Genomic DNA, 22,460 nt, shown 5'->3' with positions numbered 1-22,460 from the left:
TTTTAAAAGATGAAATTGCTTTAATTAGAAGATCATCTAGAAAATAATTTGATTTTTTATGCTGTTATTTGTACTCCTAAACTCACCTTTCTTTCTAAGATTTAATTATTATTACCAAAAATTACACACTGTCCTAAATTGTCTAAAAACACATAAGCTACTGTATTCTTTACCAGGCCCTCCCCAGAATTATATGCATATGTTCATACATTGAAATGTGTTTTGTTTTATATTTTATGTTAGGTTATTTTTGACTGCCTTAAATTCTATAATGATTTTAGTATTTGTTAGATCCAGCTAAATCATTTAAAAATATTTTTCAATGTGTAGACTGTGCTATAATTTGATAAGGCTTCCAGCTTTTAATATTTTATCTTAATCTATGAATCACAACTATTAGTCCACTAGATGAGCCCCATAACTCTTCCTCAGACAACTGGTGATAAGATAGCTCAGTGAGGAACGTTTCAAGAACTCTGGCTGATCCTAATGCAGCAATTCAAACTTCTTGGGCAGTTGGCATCCAAGAATAGTAGGTTTCTTATGCCAGTGTTACAGTCACCCCAGTTGCAAAGGCCAGGATTTTCTGACCTTGATTGTCTCCTCCCAACTCTAGAAATATGCAGAGTGGCAGAGAATTGGGGTGTCTCTCCTAGAGCACAATCCATGATGCATCCGGCCATGCCTGGCCCGGTGTGCCTCTCCCACAGGGTGGGAGGAGTCTGGGGGGCAGTAAGCCTTTTGCTAGCTCTGGCTAAGTTTCCTGCTCCTTGTGCTATTTATGGCCCTCTCCCTTGAGCAACAAAGTAGAACTGTATCAGTGCCTTAACTAAACTTGCTCAACCTAGATTTTTTTACCTGATCAACACAGTAATATAATTATTAAATTCCTGTGTATCAAGACCACATTTTCTGGGGTTTTTAAAAATTGGAAAAATCAAGAGGTACCCACAAAAGCTTTATGAACTTTTACAAAAATAGGTGAAAAGTGTCTGCTTTTATGATCATGTAAAACATCATTTTTATAACAGGAATGTCTTAATTTTCCAACTTCACGCATACCTTGAGGAATTTTAATGTTTAAACCTTGGCAAATTTGTGTTCTTTTTGAATGTGAAGTTCAACTCAGTCAGTAGAATGTTGCAATAATGATCTGGAACTATGCTGTCAATATAGCTACATGTAGTTATTTAAATTAATTAAATCAGTGAAAAAAAATTATTTCATTTGTATTAGCCACATTTTAAGTGCCCAGTTGCTACCTACAGCTGGTGACTACTGTCTCAGAGAGTACAGATACAGAAAGAAAATTTCCATCATTACAGACACTTCTCTCAAACAGTGCTGGTCTAGAGGATAACCACAGTGCTTGGTAGAAATTTTGACAGCCTAATTATGAAGTTTTCAACCCTGAGCTTTGCAGCCCCAAGAACAATAAGGCATATATATATCAGACTAGAGAAGCTGTATTTGGCACATTTTGAAATGCTTATCATCCAACTACAAAAACTTTACACAGCATAGTAGATATGTTCAGCAGAGATGACTTAAAATTATTCCTTTTTCTCTTACTGAATTATAAAACCAGGTTTATGTTCTTATAATAGCAACCACACTTATGAGTAAAATTATTTTAAAAAATAGGGTTTGCAGAAATAAGTTTTACTTCTAGATTTCTAGGTGGTATTAATGTGATAGCCTCAGGTTGGACCAGAGAACTCGTTTGTTTTATCACTTTAATTACAGAAATTATTTTAAGAAATATATCAGCAAAAGAGTGTTTTTTATTATGGCTATCCCTTGAAACCGAAAATATTTATTGTAGATTATACATTGTGGGGTTTTTTTGTTATTAGCATTTAAAAAGGCAATGTTTTTGTGTGCCCAGAAAATCCTGGGTTGATTTCTAAGAGACTTAAGAACATGTCACCTCTAGTTTATAAGCAGTTACCCTGAGATTTACCTATCCATTACCATCTCATATAAAAATAATTGCCTGTAAGAATCAGAAGGTTTTGAAATGCTGTTTATACAGCATAAGTTTCTCATTGTTCTTTACTACGATCAGTTTGCTTATGTTGTTATTGATAAATTATTTAATTTCTCCTGAACAGTTAGCATAATTTCATGTAGTGCAGAAACATCTTGATTAGCAAATAAAAGTAAATTTATGCACTTGAAAACCTATTAAAAACCTTGGTGTGTTTAATAAATTATTTGGCTGATCAAATGTAGCTGTATCTTGCTTTGTGAGTGGTGACTTTTTGAAAACCAGTATTACTGTTTGATCTGTTTCAAATTCATTCTTTATTTTTATTGCTCCATCTCTCCAGTGAGCATTTAAAACACAATTTTCAGCTAATAAGCAATATGGATTTGTGTTGAATCCATTGTTTTTCCTTGAATTATATCATCAGCTTCATAGGATGTTTCATTTGTTGAATTTGATGCTGCATTTGAATTGAAGGCTTTGGTTTTTCTATTTGACTTGCCTGCAAATAAAACAAAACAAAATGAAATAATTATTTGAAATTATGACATCAAATTTGTTAATAAAATAAATTAATTAAAATTGTGCTTAATAATTTTTGTAGGAATATTGAAAATATAATGTCCAGAAAATGTTATGTGGATGAGTAAGAACTGAGTCATTTCAAAGTTGTTTTTAAGTATGTCTTCCTGAAAGTCAAGTAAGGGAAATAATTCATTTAACAGATGTAAAGAAATTCATTTCCATGCCTTCCTTTATTTCTTCATGCTTCCGTGAGGAAAATAACCACACATTTGATAAGAAGGGAATAATTCCTGGATCACTTAAAAGTATGACTGTCTCTATACTATGCATAAAATGAATAAACTACATTAAAGTCAATCTTAATAATTTGTAACAATCTTACAGCTTTGCCATTGTAATCAATTTAGATGTGATTGTTTAAAAGAACACATTTGTGCCACAATTCCATTCATTCACTGCATATAAATATAAGTCCAAAATGAGCAGTGGTGGAGGAATATGGATCTTTCCTCATCACAGGCTAACAAACTTATGCCCAAGAAACGGATTATTATGTAATGAACAGTGTTAGGAAAATTGAGTAATAGAAATAATGTCTCATATCTCACCAGTGAGTAAAAGTTGAAATAAAATAACATATACATATGTACAGAGCAGTGGAAGAAATCACTAATGCTCTCCGTGTTGCTAAATCCACAGTCCTGTTTATCCTATTTCCTTTCTCAGCAGGGTTTTACCCATTGCTCTCCTCGGCCACCCTTTTAGACTCCCTCCTACTTCACCATTTCTCCTTCTCAGTCTCTTATTTGCTCATTTTCTTACCCCAAAGCTCTAAGACAGGAATACCTCAGGGCTCAGGCCTTGGTTCCTGTCACAGTCGCACTCCCTAATTAGATTAGTCTCATTAGACTCACAGTTGTTAATATCATCTCTATGCTGATGGCTCCTAGATAAGTATCTAGTCCAGACCTCTTCTGAACTCCAAACTCAACTACCTAGTTGACATCTCCACTTGATATTTAGTAGACATCTCTGACCGAATCCAAAACTGGAATTTAGCTATTCCCAGAAAAGAAAAAAAGAAATCCTATTCCACTTTCTGTCTCCTCTTCTCATTTGCTGACAACTCCATTTCTCCTTTTGCTCAGGCAAAAACAGTCATCTTGATTCCTCTCCTTTGTCTCATATTCTGCATCTGATCCATCAGAAATCTTGTTGACTGTACTTTAAAAAATATATCCAGAATTAGTCCCCATCTCACCATCTTCCCTGCTACCCCTATTCTATTTTCAGCACAACACTCAAAGCCTTTAAAAAAATAAGTCAAATTACATCTTCTGCCCAGAGCCCTCCATTTCAGCCAGGTCTTTATAATGGCCTGCCTGATTTCATACACACGCCATTAATCTCCCCAACTTCATCTTTTTCTACTTCATTCTTTGGGTCACTCCAACCTCTTTGATCAAACATTTCAGGCATGTTCCAGCTTGTAGGTCCTTTCCAGCCCTGGCTATCCCCTCTCACTAGTATGTTCTTCCTCCAGATTATTTGCATAGTAACTCTTGTTTTCCAAGTCCTTGCTCCAAAGTCACCTTTTCTGGTCAGGTACTCATGCCTGAAATCTCAGTACTTTGGGAGGCTGAGGTAAGAGAATTGCCTGAGCCCAGAAGTTCAAAACCAGCCTAGGTAACATGGGGAGACCTCACCTCCACAGTAAATTTTTTTAAAAAATAGCTGGGCGTGGTGATGTGTACCTATAGTTCCAGCTACTTGGAAGGTTGAGGCAGAAGGATTGCCTGAGCCCAGCATGTCAAGGCTGCAGTAGCCATGACTGTGCCACTGCACTCCAGTCTGGACAACAGAGGAGATGTCAACTAAGGCGGGGGGGGGAGTTGCCTTTCAATGAGACCTACCCTAAACTATTGAAAATTATAGCCTCCATAGCCCCATCTCCAAAGCCTACCTCCCTGAATTTTTTCCCTGTAGCACTTATTTCCTCATATACCTATTTATCATGCTTATCACTTATTGTCTATCTCCCCTCACTAAACCATCACATGCCAAGGAGTTTTTGATGATTTTATTCATTAGTGATGTGTCTAGAAAAGTGCCTTGTACATAGTTGTTGTTCAATAAATACTAGTTGAGTGTACTGATGAATTAAAGGGTAAGATTGAAAATTTGAAGACTTTAAAATTGTGACTGGCAAAAGACAGGATTGAAAGCCAACTGGGATAAATCTTTAGAGCAAATGACTCATGTCTAATATGTAAAGGTCTTACATAGCAATGTTTACACCTCTAAGCTGGTGAACAAATGGACAGAAAAGATAAAATGGTTATCAAACATGAAAAATTTCTAATCTGACTACAGAAAGAAATGTAAATTCAAAAGGTGAGATGCCAGTTTTCATCTCAGTTACACACAGATAAAAAGTAATTTTTCTTGGTCAAGGTGTAGCATGATGGGAATGTAAATTGGTAATTTTGAAGTCTGAACTGTTGCTACCATGTAATCCCATTTTAACATAAGATTCCCAAGGATACCATCAAAGATGAAACCAAAAACTTATCAACAACTTGTTCACTATTTTAAATACCAGGAAATGAAAGTACCTTAAATTTCCAATAATAGAATTACTAAATATCATGTATGATGTATTGTGCAGCCACTTAAAAACATGGCTTCTAAGAAATTTTTAATTACATGGAAAGGGCTTAGAATACAATGTCAAATGAGAAAGAATACAAAAGTATAACACTCATCACAATATCAGCCTCTCTGACTAAAGCTCATTAGGACCAAATCTGAACTTGGTTAGGCTGAGGGTCTGGCTCTGCTTTCCTCGCTGGCTCATTCTCCCCACTCCCTACCTTGTGCTTGGCATTTCAGACACACTCAAAGGCTGTTTTCCCCAGACTTGCCCTGCTGTCTCTCTCCACCCCAAGCATCTTCGAGCTGCCTAGTGTCCCTTATTCTCCAGCCTTCCTTGCTTGAAAACTTCCTTCAGGTTTTAGAAAATCTGTCTCAAACCTCCCTAAGGGGAAATTAGTTAGCCAAGACTCCCTCCTTTATCAGAGGTAACTACTGTATATCTTTTTTATTTTTTTGCCATCTAGCCTATCTTTTGGATATGAGTTTTTAATTTTTTTTCTTCAGATAATTTTAAGTCTTTTTTTTTTTTTTTTTTTTTTTGAGTTGGAGTCTCACTCTGTCACCCAGACTGGAGTGCAGTGGCCAGGAGCCTGGCCACCACAGCCTCGACCTGCTGGGCTCTAGTGATCCTTCCGCCTCAGCCTTCCAAGTAGCCGGAACTACAGGCGCGCGCTACCACACTGGCTAATTTTTTGATTTATTGTAGAGAGGAGGTCTTGCCAAGTTGCTCTTGCAATCCACTCACCTTGGCCTCCCAAAGCACTGGGATTACTACAGGCTGAGCTACCGAGCCCGGCCTACAGTTTTGAAGTCTCACTGCAGCTCTTATAGCCAGCCCATAGGTTTGAAACATTTGACCTCTGGGCTAATTTCAAGTTTAAGGTCTAGGGCCTAGAGTGGTACAATAGTGACCTTATTTCATTATTTCTCTTCTGAACTTTTTTGGCAATGTAAGTTACTTAATGTTCTACTTCTAAACATTCAATCATAATATTTGAACCATCTGATGTTTTTTTTTTTGTCGTAGTCTCACTCTGTCTCCAGGTTGCAGTACAGTGGTACTACCACCGCTCACCTCAGCCTTGACCTCTTGGACTCAGGCCATCTTCCCACCTTAGCCTCCCGAGTAGCTGGGACTACAGTGTGTCCACCATGGCTGGCTAATTTTTTTATTTTTCTTGTAGCGACGAGGCCTTGCTATGTTGCCCAGACTGGTCTTGAACTCGTAAACTTAAGCCATCTTTCTGCCTTGGCCCGAGGGAAGTGCTGAGATTACAGAAGTGAGCCACTGCACCCCGCCTAATTTGATTTTTAAAAGCTAATTTGTAATAGGCACAACATTTTCTAGCCTGGAAAATAGCCCTTTGCCTAATCAGTATGCAAAGGTGTTTAAGATAAATAATGTAGGGAAAGCTGGCTTGAAAATTTTATGAACTGAAAAGTTCTTATCTTTATTTGCGCATTAGACTTTTGAAGGAAATCACATTCAAATTTAGCAAACAATTATTGGAATATATTCTATATAGGGGTCCCTGAAACTATTTGTCATAGTTATTAAAAAATCAAATTAAGATGATTGTAGGATGTTTATTTTTCAATTGCTTTACATTATTTTTACTCTGCTTAGTATCATAGCAGGTAAAGGTAAAAGATCAAGAATATAAGATATAAATTAGTCTTACATAAGCATTTATTTAAAATCTAAAATTTTAATATATTCTGGAATTTCTGGAAATCTCAATAAACATAATATTGATTAATTCAAGTGCTTCATGCTTCCTAAGCTTTTTACAAACTTAATTTCATAAAAGTTCAATTTGGCTTTTTTTTTTTTTTTAAGTCAGTCCCCTGGACTTGAGGGCAGTGGCACTAACCCAGCACACTGCAGCCTCGACCTTCTGGGCTCAGGTGATCTGTCTGCCTCAGACTCCCAAGTAGCTGGGACTACAGACATGTGCCAACATGCCTGGCTAATTTTTTAAAATTTTGTAGAGACAAGGTCTCACTATGTTTCCCAGGCTGGTCTCAAACTCCTGAGCTAAAGTAATCCTCTTGCCTCAGCCTCCCAAAGTGCTAAGATAACAAGCGTTGAGCCATTGTGACAGACAATTTAATCAGACTTTTAAGGTGTGTTTTTTTTTCCCCTACTTTGTCACAATCAGTTTATTTGTTTATGGGTAATAAATGAAGGAAGTTGTTTCCTAACTTAGTTATGTTGGGGTTCTAAGTTATCTTGATTCGGACAGCTCTTGTTTTCATCATGTATTTCTCTGGCAATAACTGAAGAAATTTATCTAACTGTCTCCTCCCCTCTGAGATTTAAAGGCTTGTAAAAAAAGTTCCAGTATTACAGGTTTTTCTTCATCAAAGACTTATAAAAACCTTTATTCCCCATCCTCAGCTCATTATTTACTTGGCTACTAGATCCTTCTAACCGTTGTAAGTACAAAGAGTTTTTCTTAGATTGGTTTCTTAAGTCAAAGCAATTCCCCTAACAAAACAAATTTGCTATGTGAACAAGAAAAGATCTGTTATGAAAATCATAACACCTCTTGTGTTCACTCTCTTCCCGTAGCTTGGAAAAATCTGAAAATGGTTTCAATGTCTGTCCCTCTGGTAACTTAGAGTAATTGGACAGAGTGAGAAACAGCTGTCAAGAGCAAAACTGCAGCGATAGCACAGTACAACTAACTACATCTCTGGAATAATTTAAAAGAGGAAAGAGAAGGAAACATCTCAGCAGTCTCAGCTTCTCCTAGTTTTCGTTTAATAAATAGAAACTAATTTCATAACCAACAAAGTAGGCATAAAGCAGCTGCCTCTTTTCTGTCATAAGGTTACAACATAGATTTGATTTTAAATAAAATTGTAATACTATTGAACCCCCAAGGGATTTGTTACACATAAAGTTTTTAAAAATTTAATTCTTCATTCTCTTTAGTTGAGTGCAAATTGCCAAGACCCAGTGTCACAGTTTTTTTTCCTAGGTTGACATCAGTTGCTTTCTGCTGCTTGCTTTCCATTTCCATTCTTTGGGTGGGGGGGGGTGTCAGGTCTTCATATGTAAATTTCAACCTTTCTTTAATCCTAAACCTCCCCGAATGGCATTTAAACCCAGTTCATCAAACAAAATCTTTCTACCTATCCCATCACAACTAGGCCACTGTACTTTTTCTGATAACAGTTAAATTTTACATTTATGTTCAGATCCATTCCTCGGAGACCTATTTCTCCTGTAACTCTCCCAAGAATGCTGCTCTTGTTTGCCATTTCAAAATATCAAAAGAATGCTGGGGACCCCTGCAGGTGTTTTTCTCCTGGCTATCTGACAGAACTGTAATTAAGCTTTTCTGCCATCATCTGCCTACGTTCTAGCTTCTGGGTTACCATTCTGAAGTCCTTTAGCCTCTTCCAAGTACTCATTTAACTGGACCACTTTATTATTTACTAGAAAATCTACACATTCATCTCATCCTGGAATTCCTTACAGAAACAAGCAATCTTAAATTTGCACTTTAAAAGAGTATTTATTTGTAAGAGAACGTCTTCCCTTCAGACGTAATATGATAATGCCCAGGACTGGATCTGAGCTAAATTGTTAATTGAGCAAAATGTGGCTTGTGATGTACTAGTCTGACCTCTCCCTGTTTCCATGTCCTGTCTTCTCCTTAAGTATATATAAATGTCTCATATAAGCAGTTAAAAATGAAGGTTAGAAGCTTAGACTTGCCCTTTTATTTTTACCCACTAATCATTGAGTAGAGGCAGTTCTATTCAGACTTTTTTCCCTACTCTATTTTTTCCAGAATTGGTCCTTTCCCCCCCACCCCTTCTCTGTGTTGTTAAATTCTTCTGGACATTGATAATTAACAATAGCTTACAAAGGAATTTAGCTGATATTTTAAATCCTTGAAATGAATACTTCACGATGAAAGACTGGCTTCTATTTTGCCTATTGGTTGGAATATGAGCAAGGATTGCCTGACCCTGTACACTGAAGACTCAGAATTGGTAGCTCTGCCGGCCAATTTGATTTTCTACGTTCTAGAAACAAAAGCAGTCATAGAAAATTCCAGACTAATTATTTTAAGTAGAAAGGTCTTTCTACTTAAGGGGACACGGATGGCCTTTTATGCCACTGAGTTGAAATTATCCCAACTTCTACTAAGATCTCAATAGATTCTTAAAAGGCTTTTCTGAACAAAGACTGGTATTACTAAATAATTTGGCAGCACAATTAATAAGAGTACTGAGCAGAGAATTTTTTGTTTTGATATGTTTTGTTTTTGAGGGATATTAAGGCTATTTAGAAAAATAGCTCCCCCCCAAAAAAGAAAGAAAAATAGCTCCCAAACTTATCTATAAATTTAGTACAAACCTCATCAAAATACCACTTGACTTAAAAATTTGACTGTGTGATCCCAAAGTTTATCCGAAAACTTGAACATTAAAAGAGCAGCCAAGAAACTTTGAAAGAGAAGCATAACGGGAGAGAGGAGATGGAGTTTTGCCTAATTAGCTATTTAAAAAACTATATAGCTACAGTAATTTTTAAAGTATACTACTCTTAACTGGGCATGGTGACACATGCCTGTAGTCCCCGGTACTTAGAAGGCTGAGGTGGGAGAATTACTTGAATCCAGGAGTTCAGGCATGCAGTGAACTATGGTTGCACCACTGGCCTCCTGCCTGTGTGACAGGGCAAGACCCCGTATCTGAAAATTTATTTTTTAACTTTTAAAAATATATTACTAGCTTAAGAATAAACAGACTGATCAATTTAACAGAACGTCCAAAAACAGACCACAGTGTATACTAGAATTTAGTTTATGACTATTGAGTGACATTTTAAGTTGGCAAGAGAAAGATGGATTAGCCAATAAATATTTGACAACTGACTCATCATTTGGAAAATAAAAATAAGGGCAGATCCTTACCTCACATTTTGCAACAAAATTAAAACCCCAAGAGAAGTAAAGATGTAAATGTAAAAACAAATGCATACATTTATTAGAAGATAATACAATTAATTATTTTTTATATCTTATGATAAAGGGAGAACTTTCTAAATATGAAACCAAAGGAGAAGCCATAAAAGAAGAAACATCTACAGCTAAAAAATTGTCACATACAAAATTAAAAAGGAAATGACTATATAAACATTTGCAATATATGTGAAAAAGAGTTTAGTTGCTATATGGAAAGTTTTTATACAGCAATTAGAAATGAACACTCCCACAGAAAAATGTGTAAAAGACATAAGCAAGCAATATATTGCAAAAAAATGACACACAAAAATATTCACTCTATGAATAATTTTTAAATCAAATACTATCCCTCAATGAAATTTGTAAAATGTAATACCCAATGACACAGAAGATTTTAAAAAAACAAATGAGTATGAAATAGTAATTTTCTAGAAGGTAGTTGGGAACCCATTTCCAAAGCCTTTAACATGTCCCCACCCTGTGATCAGCAACTCCACTCCTAGAGATTATGCTAAAAAAAAATACTCAAGTGTTCAATGTATGTGTAATAGAAAAAAATGGAAGCTAATTCAAAGTCTATCACTTGATAAAATATGACACACCCAGACTTTTATCTTTAAACACCATTTCCAACCAAAATGAGCCAGGTTTCTTGGAGATAAGGCAGATTCAAGGACTGGAAAAAAAGACATACAAAATGTCCTGGAGCATCTTGTGACATAAAGCAAAAGAGTATACCCAAAATGATGGGCACATTTCAAAATGACATAGGATCCAAGTTAAAAGGACTACTGATAGCCAAATCTGAGATAATGTATGGATCAGAATAAACAATGATAGCAATAGACGATTTTACAATAAAGAAGCTGTGAAGCCATACTGATATAAATACATGAAAAGGTAATGCTATGGCTTGATTGCATGTGCCCTCCAAAATTCATATGTAGGAATTTAAACCCCAAGGTGAAGATATTAAGAGGTAGGACATAATTAGGCCATGAGAGTTCTGCCCTCGTGGATAGAATTTGTGCCCTTATAAAAGGGCTTGAAAAACCTAGCTAGCCCCTTTTTGCTCTCTGCTTCTTCTATCATGTGAGGACAAAGCAACAAGGTACCTTGAAAGCAGAACACCAGACACAGAATCTGTTGGTGCCTTGATCTTGGACTTCCCAGCCGCCAGAACTTTAAGGAGTAAACTTCTGTTTTTTATAAATTACCCATCTCGGGGATGTTGTTATAGCAACACCCATGAACAATACAGGTGAATAAATAGACAAGAAGGAAAGTTGTTCCTTGTAGTGAAATGACAACTAAAATCACAGAAGGAATAATGAGGTTATAAAATCACCATTTTACAACTACTGTAATGATAATTGTCAAAAGTCAATATTTGGGGAAGAACAAGATATTTTTACAGTCTCAAAGTACCTCCCCACAAGTTACTTGGTAATTACAAAGAAAAAAATAGCAGCTTTACAATGGATTAATCCAGCAACTACAACCGTAATCTAGTAACCCAAATTAATATCACTAATACTGGGGCAAACAGATATTATCTGTAATGACCTGAAAATATAACTTCTACAATATTAATGTCAAAAAATGTATAGTCTTGAATTATGAGAAATCATCAAACATAAATTGAGATACATTGTACAAAATAGCTGGTTTTTACTTTTCAAAAAAAGTCATGATCATGAAAAACAAAGAAAGCCTGAGGATTAAAGGAGAAGAAATAAATATGAAACAAATTATAAGATGTAATTCTAGACTAGATCCTAAATAAGAAAAAAATAGCTGTTAAGAACATTGGCAAAATTTGAATATAAACTCTAGATTAGGTAATATTACTGTATCAAAGTTACATTTTTTGACTTTGATAAGTGTACTATGATTATGTACAAGAATATTCTTGTTCTTAAGAATACATAGTGAAATATTTATGGTTAAAAAAGCAAGATATCTGCCAGTCATTCTCAAATGGTTTAGAAAATAGTCAATGATGAAACAAATGTGGCAAAATAGTAACAGTCAGTAAATCTGGGAAAAGGTATGCAAGAACTCTATTCTTTTCTTGCAACTTTTCTATAAGTGTGAAATTGTATCAAGAATATTAAAGAATTACAGCGTTCCATTAGCGTAATAAAGTGGAACCATTGAAAATCATGGCAAAGGTATTTATTCATTGGCAAAGAGGTGTCAATATTGTATAATGAAAAAAGCATGTCATAAAACCCATCTTCCAATTTTGTTATGTACATGTATCCACAGATACATAGATAAACAGTCATGAAGTATATTCATCATGGTGTTAATATCCCTTATCTCTGTGTGTTGGGATCCTAAATGACATTATTTATTTGTTTCCCTGTATTTCCTAATTTTCCTACAGTAAACATGAATTGAAAGAAAGGTTTTCTTTCTCAGGGAGCAAAGGTGTCTTCTAAGATGAAGAAATATAGCAGACCGTTCAGAGCCAGTCCAAACCTCATTTTGCTCACAGACAGAATAAATGTTTACATGATCTTTAAATTTGTTTTCTTTCTCAGTATTCCATATAGAATTTATGTTTCCTCCTAGACAACTGTTCCCTACTGCTAATTTACTTACCCTTTTTCACTTGTATCATCTGCTTTTACAAAAGAGACCATCAAATACAGGTTTGTAGTTGTTTATTATTCCTATACAACTGTATGATTTGTGTCAAGCAGCTCTTCTAATTTTTATCAAAAACTCTGCTTCTAAGAACCCCTTTCTTTGTCCTTCTGCCCTCCCCTTCCACAATTCTGGGATATCAATGGCTATTGAAAGCCACAGGATAAATATGCTTTATCTTCCTGGAGCATCAATTTTACCCTGATGTGGGAGAAAAAAGATGTTATTAGCATAAAAAAGTCATTGTATTATGCAGTCAAATTGAAAATTCTCATAATTACAAAAATAAAATGAGAACCACAAATAATTTAAAGCTCATAAAGCTTAAAGCAGGCCTTTCCACTCTAGCCCTTAGGATTCTGGGGACACAAGTTCCTTTCTTATCTAGTTGGCCCTCCGTATCCGTGGGTTCTGCATCTGTGGATTCGATCAGCTGCAGATACAAAATGTTAGGGAGAAAAAGTCATCGGTGCTGAATATATACAGACTTTTTCTCCTTGTCATTATTCCCTAAATAATACAGAATAACGACTATTTACATTGTATTAGATATTATAAGTGGAGATGACTTAAGGTATACAGGAAGGATGTGCAAAGGTTACATGCAAATACTGTGCCATTTTATATCAGGGACTTGAACATTCAAGGATTCTGGTGTCTGCAGTAGGCCCTGGAATCAATCCCCCATGGACACTGAGGAATAACTTTATACCTTTCAGGATTCCCCAATAGAGAAATTTGAGAAGCAAGGATCTAAAACATTCACTCCCTTAATTTATGTTCCATTAGCCGTTATTTCTTTCACAACCTGCTAAATGAGCCCTCACCCTCAGAATGTTTACTTATAGCCATCTTTTGCTCAGGAACTGTATGTCCCATACAGAACAATTTACAAGCAGTATATTATTTTAAACACTGGAATTGGAAACGTGCATAAACAAAACACAAAAGTTTTAAAAAGAAGAAAATCGTGATGAAACACAATTTAAAGGCCACTCAATTGCTTAACAATAGGTCCTCTGTATAGAATGAGCCCTGGAGGTAGTCCAATTAAAGTCTACAGTCATTACCAGAAACCTGCTTTCTGCAAGAGCAATTCAAAATGTTGAAGCCTTAAATTGTATACCTTTTAAAAAGTGAAATCCAATAGAATAAAGACACGCTAAGGAAAATCTTGAGAAAAAATAGTCTAAGATAAGACTATTTTAGAAGTAGAGTATTGTCATTTATAGAGGAAAGTGAGTCCAGTGCCCTAAATCTGTGTTGTATGTACTTAAGAACACATTTCCATTTATGACATTCATATTGCCTATAATGAAAAGAGTTTCAACTGTAAAAATTAATCTGAAATAATGAAAGGTTGACTTTTGTTCTTGTTTTCGATTTTTGAGTCAGGTCTTACTCTGTTGCCCGGGCTGTAGTGCAGTGACACAATCCTGGCTCACTACAGCCTCAAATTCCTGGGCTCAAGTGATCCTCCCACCTCAGCTTCTCGAGTAGCTGGGACTACAGGCACACACTATCACACACCTGGCTAATTTTTTTCATTTTTTATAGAGACGAGGTCTTTCTATGTTGTCCAGGCTGGTCTCGAACTCCTGGCCTCCCAAAATGCTGGGATTACAATTGTGAGTCACTGCAAGATCAGATCGTTTTGAAAGAAAAGGACTATAACTGGTGAAACCAACTTTCTTCTCATACTATGTTTACTTGCCTGATTTTGTATGCAAACATTTTATTATGTTCCTAATCTTTTTTGTGTGTGTGTGTGTTGGAGTCTCACTCCTTCGCCCAGGCTGGAGTGCAGTGGCATGCACGCTCATGGCCACCCCCGCGTCGACCTGCTGGGCTCCGGCGATCCTTCTGCCTCAGCCTTCCAAGTAACTGGAACTACAGGTGCGTGCTACCATGCCCAGCTATTTTTTATTTTATTGTAGAGACGAAGTCTCTCCAAGTTGCCTGGACTGGTCTTGAACCAGCGGGCTCTGGCAATCCACTTGACTCAGCCTCCCAAAGTGCTGGGATTACAGGCTGAGCCACCGACAGGCTGAGCCACCGAGCCCGGTCTATGTTCCTAATCTTTCAGACACTCTTTAAATGCAATAAAGCCCTAGACTTGTTTTCTCAATAGCTAGAACACTGGCATTCATTTACTAGGAAGGAGAATCATTAGAATGGAATAAGTATATTTAACAAAGGGCACAGCAATGTTTGAATATCACTTCAAAAGGTTGCTCTCAAATGTGAACCATTATCTCTTCTTATTCTATTAACATTTAGATTACATGTTTTGTTTTGGACTCTCCACTATGTAAAATCAACCCAAGGATCCAAAGTCACCTCATTTGAAAGCAGCAAGAGGACACTGATCACATAAAATCCTGCCTTAGCAATAGCAAGCACTAAGGATAGATGTATTGATTGAATTAATTTGCCAACTTGATAAATATATTTTTGAAAGGGGCACAGTGGGGATATTTCATTGCAAGAAAGCAGCCTCATTTAACTATTTAGGAAGTGCATTAATGGACCTCCTTAGCTAAACAGAAAAAAGACTACAAGACTGGAATCAACAAACCAACTAATTCTGTTGCTAGGTTCTCAGAGTCAATATGAAATAAAATTGTAGAGCAGTCCCCGCACTAAATCAGGAAAAAGTAACCAATTTTTATTTAGCACAATGCATTGTGGAGAGGAGGCACTCAATGAATGTTTGATTACTGTAATGATGACCATACTTAGTGTTTATCAAAATACGCTCCTTTGATCACCTACAGTAGAGATGCAGTGTTACTGCATTTAATTCATTCACGGAATATCTGCTAAGTGCTCTAGGCACCAGGTTACAGGAGTGAGCATACAAGACAAAAATTCCTAATTTCCTGGAACTTAGTTTCTAGCTGGAGTGAAAAATTTAGACAACAGATAAGTAAAATATACAGTATGATAGTGACAAATGCTAAGGAGAAAAACAAAACAGGAAGGAAATAGGAAATATTAAAGGGGGCTTGGAAATGTGAATGGGTGACCAGGAAAAAACTCCCGGGAAGGCAACTTTAGAGTATAGATTCAGAGAAAGTGAAAGTCACGCAGCTGTCTGAGGAAAGACCATCCTAGACAATAAAAGCACCAAGTGTAAAGGGCTTGCAACTGCAACAGGAATTCCAAGAAATAGCAAAGGGGCCACTGGGGGTGGGCATGAAGGAAAGAGAGAAATAAGGGCAAAGAGGGTAGACCACAAAAGTCCTGGAAGATCACAGTAAAGACTTTTCTCCACTGAGAGAGGTGGGAGAGGTGGGAAGCGATTAGGGTTTTGAGCAGAGGAGTGAGGTGACCTGACTTGAGTTTGAACAGGCTTACTCTGGCTGTTCAGCGGAGAGGAGACCCCAGAGGAGCAAGGGCAGAAGTAGAAAGAAGAGCTAGTTGTCCAAAAATGCAGAGCCTGGAGTTCGTGTTTTTAGCAACCTCCCTAGGTGATTCCTAGGCACAATAAAATTTAAGCGCTGCAAGTTTAAATTATCGAAGCGACTGAGACACAAACTGATACTACAGTCTGATTATTTTATAACCACAGATCCACTTCGGGTGGAGAAACTGGGTCTAAAGCATTAGGACTGAACTCAGGCTAACAACTTATCTATTTGGTCATGCAATCTCCAGACAGTGCTTCAGGAAGAGTGTAAAAGAGATCTTGCCTTTTATTCTGTGACACTGGACACCCTCTGTGAGGTCTCCTCTACAGAAGAAAACTAGAGCTAAGGCAATCAGGTGGTGGTGATGTATTTGATAAAGTCACAGAGCAGGTATTCCACAAAATGACAGGTTTCAGGAGCCAGCTAAAATAGAGCACATGGGCAAGGTCTTTTCTCAGTTTTTTAAAATAAAGGTTTTCTTTATAAATGGAAAACAGTGAGCACTTGTGTGCCATTCTAAATATATACATGTCCTCTATATATCTTCTAAATTCATATTTAAGTTTGTATATCCTATATACAAATTCTATATATGTTCTATAATATATATTCTAAATTTATATATGTATCGTAAAGTAAAATTTATGATCAGTGTTTTTAATATACTAATAGAAATTTATATTCACAACAAGTTTAACAATTCCTTCGGACTGAGTTTCATAATGATAACAAATAGCATTTGTATAGTACTTTATAAGTGAGATAATAATGGGATAATAATATGGTTCTACAAACCATGCATAAAAATTTATTTCTACTTTATAGTCACACTACACACACACAAGCACATATCCCTATTCTTTTTTTTTTTTTTTTTTTGAGTTGGAGTCTCAATCCGTTGCCCAGGCTGGAGTGCAGTGGCACACTCACAGCCACCCCAGTATCGACCTGCTGGACTCCGGCGATCATTCTGCCTCAGCCAGAACTACAGGCACACACTACCATATCCGGCTAATTTTTTTATTTATTGTAGAGATGAGGTCTTGCCAAGTTGTCCAGGCTGGTCTCAAACTCACAGGCTCAGGCAATCCACTCATCTCAGCCTCCCAAAGTGCTAGGATTACAGGGTGAGCCACCGAGCCCAGCCCACCTATATTTTAACTAGTTTTCAATCTATTCAACAACAAAGAACATAGACTGTCTTCTATTTACTTTTTCTATTTCTTTTATATGCCTCTGAATTATTTTATACACCTTCTCTGACTTCTGCACACAGTAGACACACATGTAAATTCTTAACAGACCACTGACTAACCAATCTAGAGCAATGCAACACTAAGAATCAATTATCAGATATTTTGTTCTTCTATTTATTTGACTTCATTGGCTCCATCCAAACACAAAATTGAAACATTTCAAGAGGACAAATCTTAAATAATTAGAAGGGACATACACATTCTAAAGTGGATTTACAGGACCAATGATTTACTTTTCATAAGAACATTTACAACCTTCTGCTATTTTTTTCTTGAGCACAGTTTTATCACTAGGGCCTTATTTTATCATTTAAGGCTTCATTCAATGTGAATTTTTACAAAGATACCTAATAAGCTGAATTTTTTTGTTTTTTTTTTTGAGTTGGAGTCTCACTCTGTCACCCAGACTGGAGTGCAGTGGCCGCTCCCGGCCACCGCAGCCTCGACCTGCTGGGCTCCGGCGATCCTTCCGCCTCAGCCTTCCAAGTAGCCAGAATTATAGGCATGCGCTACCACGCCCGGCTGATTTTTTGATTTATTGTAGAGATGAGGGCTCGCTGCCCAGGCGGGTCTCGAACCCGCGGGCTCAGGCAATCCACTCACCTCAGCCTCCCAAAGGCGCGGGATTACAGGCTGAGCCACCGAGCCCGAATAAGCTGAATTTTAAGAAGCACTCATTGTTAGTATGATCTGTTACAAGTACAGATTATTCTTTTGGACAGAATACAGGCAATTGGTTACAAATATGGAAACGGATTACCTTCATGAGTGGAAGAAGCCTCTAGGTGTTGAAGTTTAAGACCAGTGTCTAATCTTTGAGGCTTTGTACACAGAAATAAATAGCAAAGGACACAGACGCTGACGACAAAGGCAAGTAAAACAAGGGCAGCGATTCCTAATCCAATCAGGGCACCGATACTGAGGAAAACAGAAAAAACATTATGTCACACAAACCTGTTTGCACTGGTTAAACTAAAGAAGAGGTTTAAATATTAATTGTTGTTCTCAATCATTCATAACCAAGCATAAACAATACATGATTGAAATCTACAACTTACCTTCATCTACCATCAAATTCATATTATATTTTTTCTACAGGTTTTTAAGGCACTTTTAAATCTGTATGTTAATATTAATAGAGAATACCATGTCAACGCATGGTAAAAGATTACATGATTCTCTAGAGATAGTTCAAAAACACCTCACTCGAATAAACCTCTATTCTTCACATATCCTAGAAGGAAACCTCAGATTCACCAATAAAAAATGAATAGAAAAATATTTGCATCTGCAATAGTAGTAATGCAAATGTTTACCAGGAATATAAAATGTTCTTTTGGTGACATATATGAGATACCACCTACTGATATATAGAGCCAAAACAAGTACAAAAGAGGAGAAAAAGATTTGAATGAAAGAAAAACAGTGTTTATGAAATTTATATGAAATTCATGTTCAGTCTGAGCTGTTCCTTTCTACAAAGGCATAATGCCAATGGCTTGTAGCATTAACGAAGAGGTCTTTCTACTTTTCTCTAAAAATTAAATGTACGTCTGATTGTATCTGCTCTGTACTAAATCTGGAGTAATTCTTTCCGATGCAGTTACCTATAAGACTAATCATTTAAGAAGAAATATCGTTTTCATGAACCTATGAACTTAATATTACTAAATGGAAAAAGGGGCTTCAAAAAAAGTCTTACCTTGAAAGACTAATATGCAAGCGTGTGCTCCATATCTGGTGCTAATTAAAATCTATAAAAAAATTTGAAGCTACTCAAGAACAGATATCTCTGTTGAATTTCACAACAGTGTTATGCAAACTTATTAACATCTTTAAGTGCTTAGCTTGTAGAATTTATGCAATATGCTTCAAAGTAGAAGTAAATAATAACTGACAGCTGATTGATCTACCTGTATTTGCAACATAAATCATTGAAAAGTAATGATCTTTTTCTTCATTATCTTCCTGGCTTGCCTTTAGGTTTCTGCTTTTTCCCAGGGGCGAAGACCTTGATAAGTTTGACCTATACCAAAAGGCAGAGAAGGGGGAATTTGATCTGGGATGCCAGGAGCATTGCTGCTTTTGGAAGAACAGAATTGAAAGTGAAAGGCTAAGCTCACCCCACTTATCCTTGATTTGAGATAAACCCCTGCAAAGAAGAGATTGCCTCCTGAGGTGCTCACAAGGAGTCAGATTTCCAGAGATTCTTATGCTTGGTTTACTGTCAACCCAGTTCACTATCCCTGCAGACAGATGGACACTGGGTAATTTTATGGCTATATTCACTACAGAGTTATACATATATCTTTTGCTTGGTGCACTCTTGTCTAAGGAGTGGAGCCCCTATGTTTGGCAACTTCCCTTTTATGCTTGTTTACACCAAAGCTGACTTTTGTAGATTGCAGGTGTCAGGGAGGGTTAGGATCACTACATTACACACAAACACATGGGAATGGAATCTACTCAATCGATATGATCTGGTGCACAATCAAATAGGAGCCTAGACATCTGGAAAGATTCCTAAGACTCAAACACAATTATAAAGAACCTTCAAGGTGAAAAAGTAATTTAGTTGATTTAAAAGTAAAATTTTCAATTTAATTAAATTCAACATATATTGTGGGCTTTTAATGTACAAATTAGAAAAACAGACCATGACCTTTGAAGGAAAACCAAAAAACTAAGCATGCCATTCCTGCTTTCTGTCATAAAAGGACTTTCTTCATAATCTTGGTAAACTGTTTCAGTCACAGTTCCAATTCATAGAGACAATGCTTTATGCATGCAAAACTCGACGTAAAAACTCTGGGTAACAATGGAACTCTAGAAGACTACTAAAATATTCATTTCAACAAATACTTATTGAATGGCCACTCATGCACAGCCCTGTCCAATAGATGTTATTTTCCTAGGACCTAGAGAAGGTTATGAAAGAAAAGCCTAAGAAATTAGGGATTTATAGGACAAAAGAGGGCAGGAGGGCAGACACAGAAAAGGAAGAATTCTATCCTCATGGCACCGTATGGCAGTTGCTTTTCTTTCTTTCTTTTTTTTTTTTTTTTTTTGAGTTGGAGTCTCACTCTGTCGCCCAGACTGGAGTGCAGTGGCCGCTCCCGGCCACCGCAGCCTCGACCTGCTGGGCTCCGGCGATCCTTCCGCCTCAGCCTTCCAAGGAGCTGGAACTACAGGCGCGCACCACTACACCCAGCTAATTTTTTTATTTTATTGTAGAGATGAGGTCTCGCCACGTTGCCCAGGCGGGTCTCAAACCCGCAGGCTCAGGCAATCCACTCACCTCGGCCTCCCAAAGCGTGGGAGCCCGGCTGGCAGTTGCTTTTCAAGTCCAGAGAGAGGGTCTGGACCTGCTGTCACATTAACGCAGCAATTCTCCGACATAGCAACTTCACTTACCTTGTGCTACAGCTGTGGCTTCCCTCCAGCAGCTGTGGAATCTCACAACAAGGGCTGGTGACTCCTGGAATATTTTTCACAGCGGACTATTTTAAATTAGGATCGAAGAGCCATGGATAGGCGAGAAATGAAGCTCTAATAAATTTGCCTCCCCATTTGTGTGCTCGGTGCCCAATAACTCACAGGAACCCCAGGTTTTAACATGGCCAATTGACACCATCAGTTGAAGTGATTTTTCCATTTCGCAGGAACTAAACTGCACTGCCCCATTTCATCAGTGCTGAATGAAGACCCTAGCAAGCTTTCACTTTATTGTGCCCTCACGATCTTAGGAAGGTTTTTATATCCTCTGCTGCTTGTCACTTTGGAACTCTTCAGAGATATGAGAATCTCAGGCACATTTTCCAATTGAGTTTGACTTAGGAATTGCCAGTCTGTCTTGAAGGTGCTTCTGCCATTATTAACACCTGCAAGGACTTGGAGGCAGATTACTATGTTATTTTCCAAAAGGCCAGATAATAAGCCAGTGCAATACAGATTTCTTTCTCAATGTGCTAAAGATAAGCTGTCTTTATTTTCTGACATTTCGCCCCACTCCAGCACAATACAACTTTGGGAATTCAACTTACTGCAAGGTAGACTTGCCACGTGCCAAATTCTGGGTCATGCTAGGAGACTAGGAGATGTAATACTCTACCTCTCACTACCCAGATCTGCCCCCTGCCCCCACATAAGCTAATTACTGTGTAAGAGACCATCTATGGTAAGGGTGAGAGTTCTTTTTTTCAGTCTTGGGACCCCATTCATTCTCGGAATAAAACGAAAGAATCGAGTTCCAAGTTTGCAGTCCTTCAGAGTGCAAGGGGGGAAAAACAGTTCATAATGGAAATCTGTGTGAATACTAGTCGGAAGAAGTCAAATTCCCATCATAGGCAAAAGATCCCAACTTAGAAAATCTCTTCACTTTCCAGCAATAGCCAAATGGCTCCTTGCTGTTGAGAGAGTGTCCTGAAAAGGTTCTGCAGGGTGTGTGTATACGCAGAGCAACTAAAATCTCTACCTTTCTGTGGGTGTGTCTCCCGTTCGGTTCAGGGTCAGGTCAGATCATTGGAAAAGGGCAAATTATAAAGCCCAGTGGCTTCCTTGCACTGAGAACTTAACACACACTCAGACACACACGCACATACCTACCTTTTGGATATTTTAAAGAATACAGTCAATTTCTTCACACCCCGAAGAGACTTCAAATACTCAGGTCCTTGATTAGAGCCTTATCATGAGTCCTAAAGGAGCCTCGCACCTATCCAAACACACCAAACCGACCAGCCAGCCTCAGAGGGAGTGAGAGCACGCCCCTCCGGTTCTCGGCCCGTCGTCTGACTCCGCCAACGGAGCTGCCACCCTGGATCACTCCCCGGCGAGGGCGAGAGAGGCGGGCGAGGACCCGAGCCGGGTGGCGCCGGCTGCGCCCTAGGCGCAGAGTCCACGCTCGCCCGCGCGCGCCCTCGGTGCCGACTCCCGGGGGGCGGTCCCCCGAGCCGGGGCGAGAGGTCGGGGCGACGGG

General features: G+C 37.7%; 1 protein-coding gene across 1 annotated transcript in view; it reads right to left on the bottom strand.

Moving 5' to 3' along the window:
* Positions 1-2,288: 2,288 nt before the first annotated feature.
* FAM159B (family with sequence similarity 159 member B) overlaps positions 2,289-22,460 on the bottom strand; it is a 76,318-nt gene continuing 56,146 nt past the window's right edge. Inside the window, exons 2-4 of the mRNA XM_021712972.1 lie at positions 22,088-22,154; positions 18,243-18,400; positions 2,289-2,492 (exon numbers count right to left, since the gene is read on the bottom strand). Of these exons, the coding sequence (XP_021568647.1) occupies positions 2,359-2,492; positions 18,243-18,400; positions 22,088-22,154 (359 nt within the window). The 3' untranslated portion in view covers positions 2,289-2,358. The remainder of the gene's footprint in view (positions 2,493-18,242; positions 18,401-22,087; positions 22,155-22,460) is intronic.

Source organism: Carlito syrichta, unplaced genomic scaffold (genome assembly GCF_000164805.1).
Source record: "Carlito syrichta isolate Samal-C Ts95f unplaced genomic scaffold, Tarsius_syrichta-2.0.1 Scaffold303959, whole genome shotgun sequence".
Classification (NCBI taxonomy): domain Eukaryota; kingdom Metazoa; phylum Chordata; class Mammalia; order Primates; family Tarsiidae; genus Carlito; species Carlito syrichta.
This window is presented reverse-complemented; position numbering and strand designations above follow the sequence as displayed.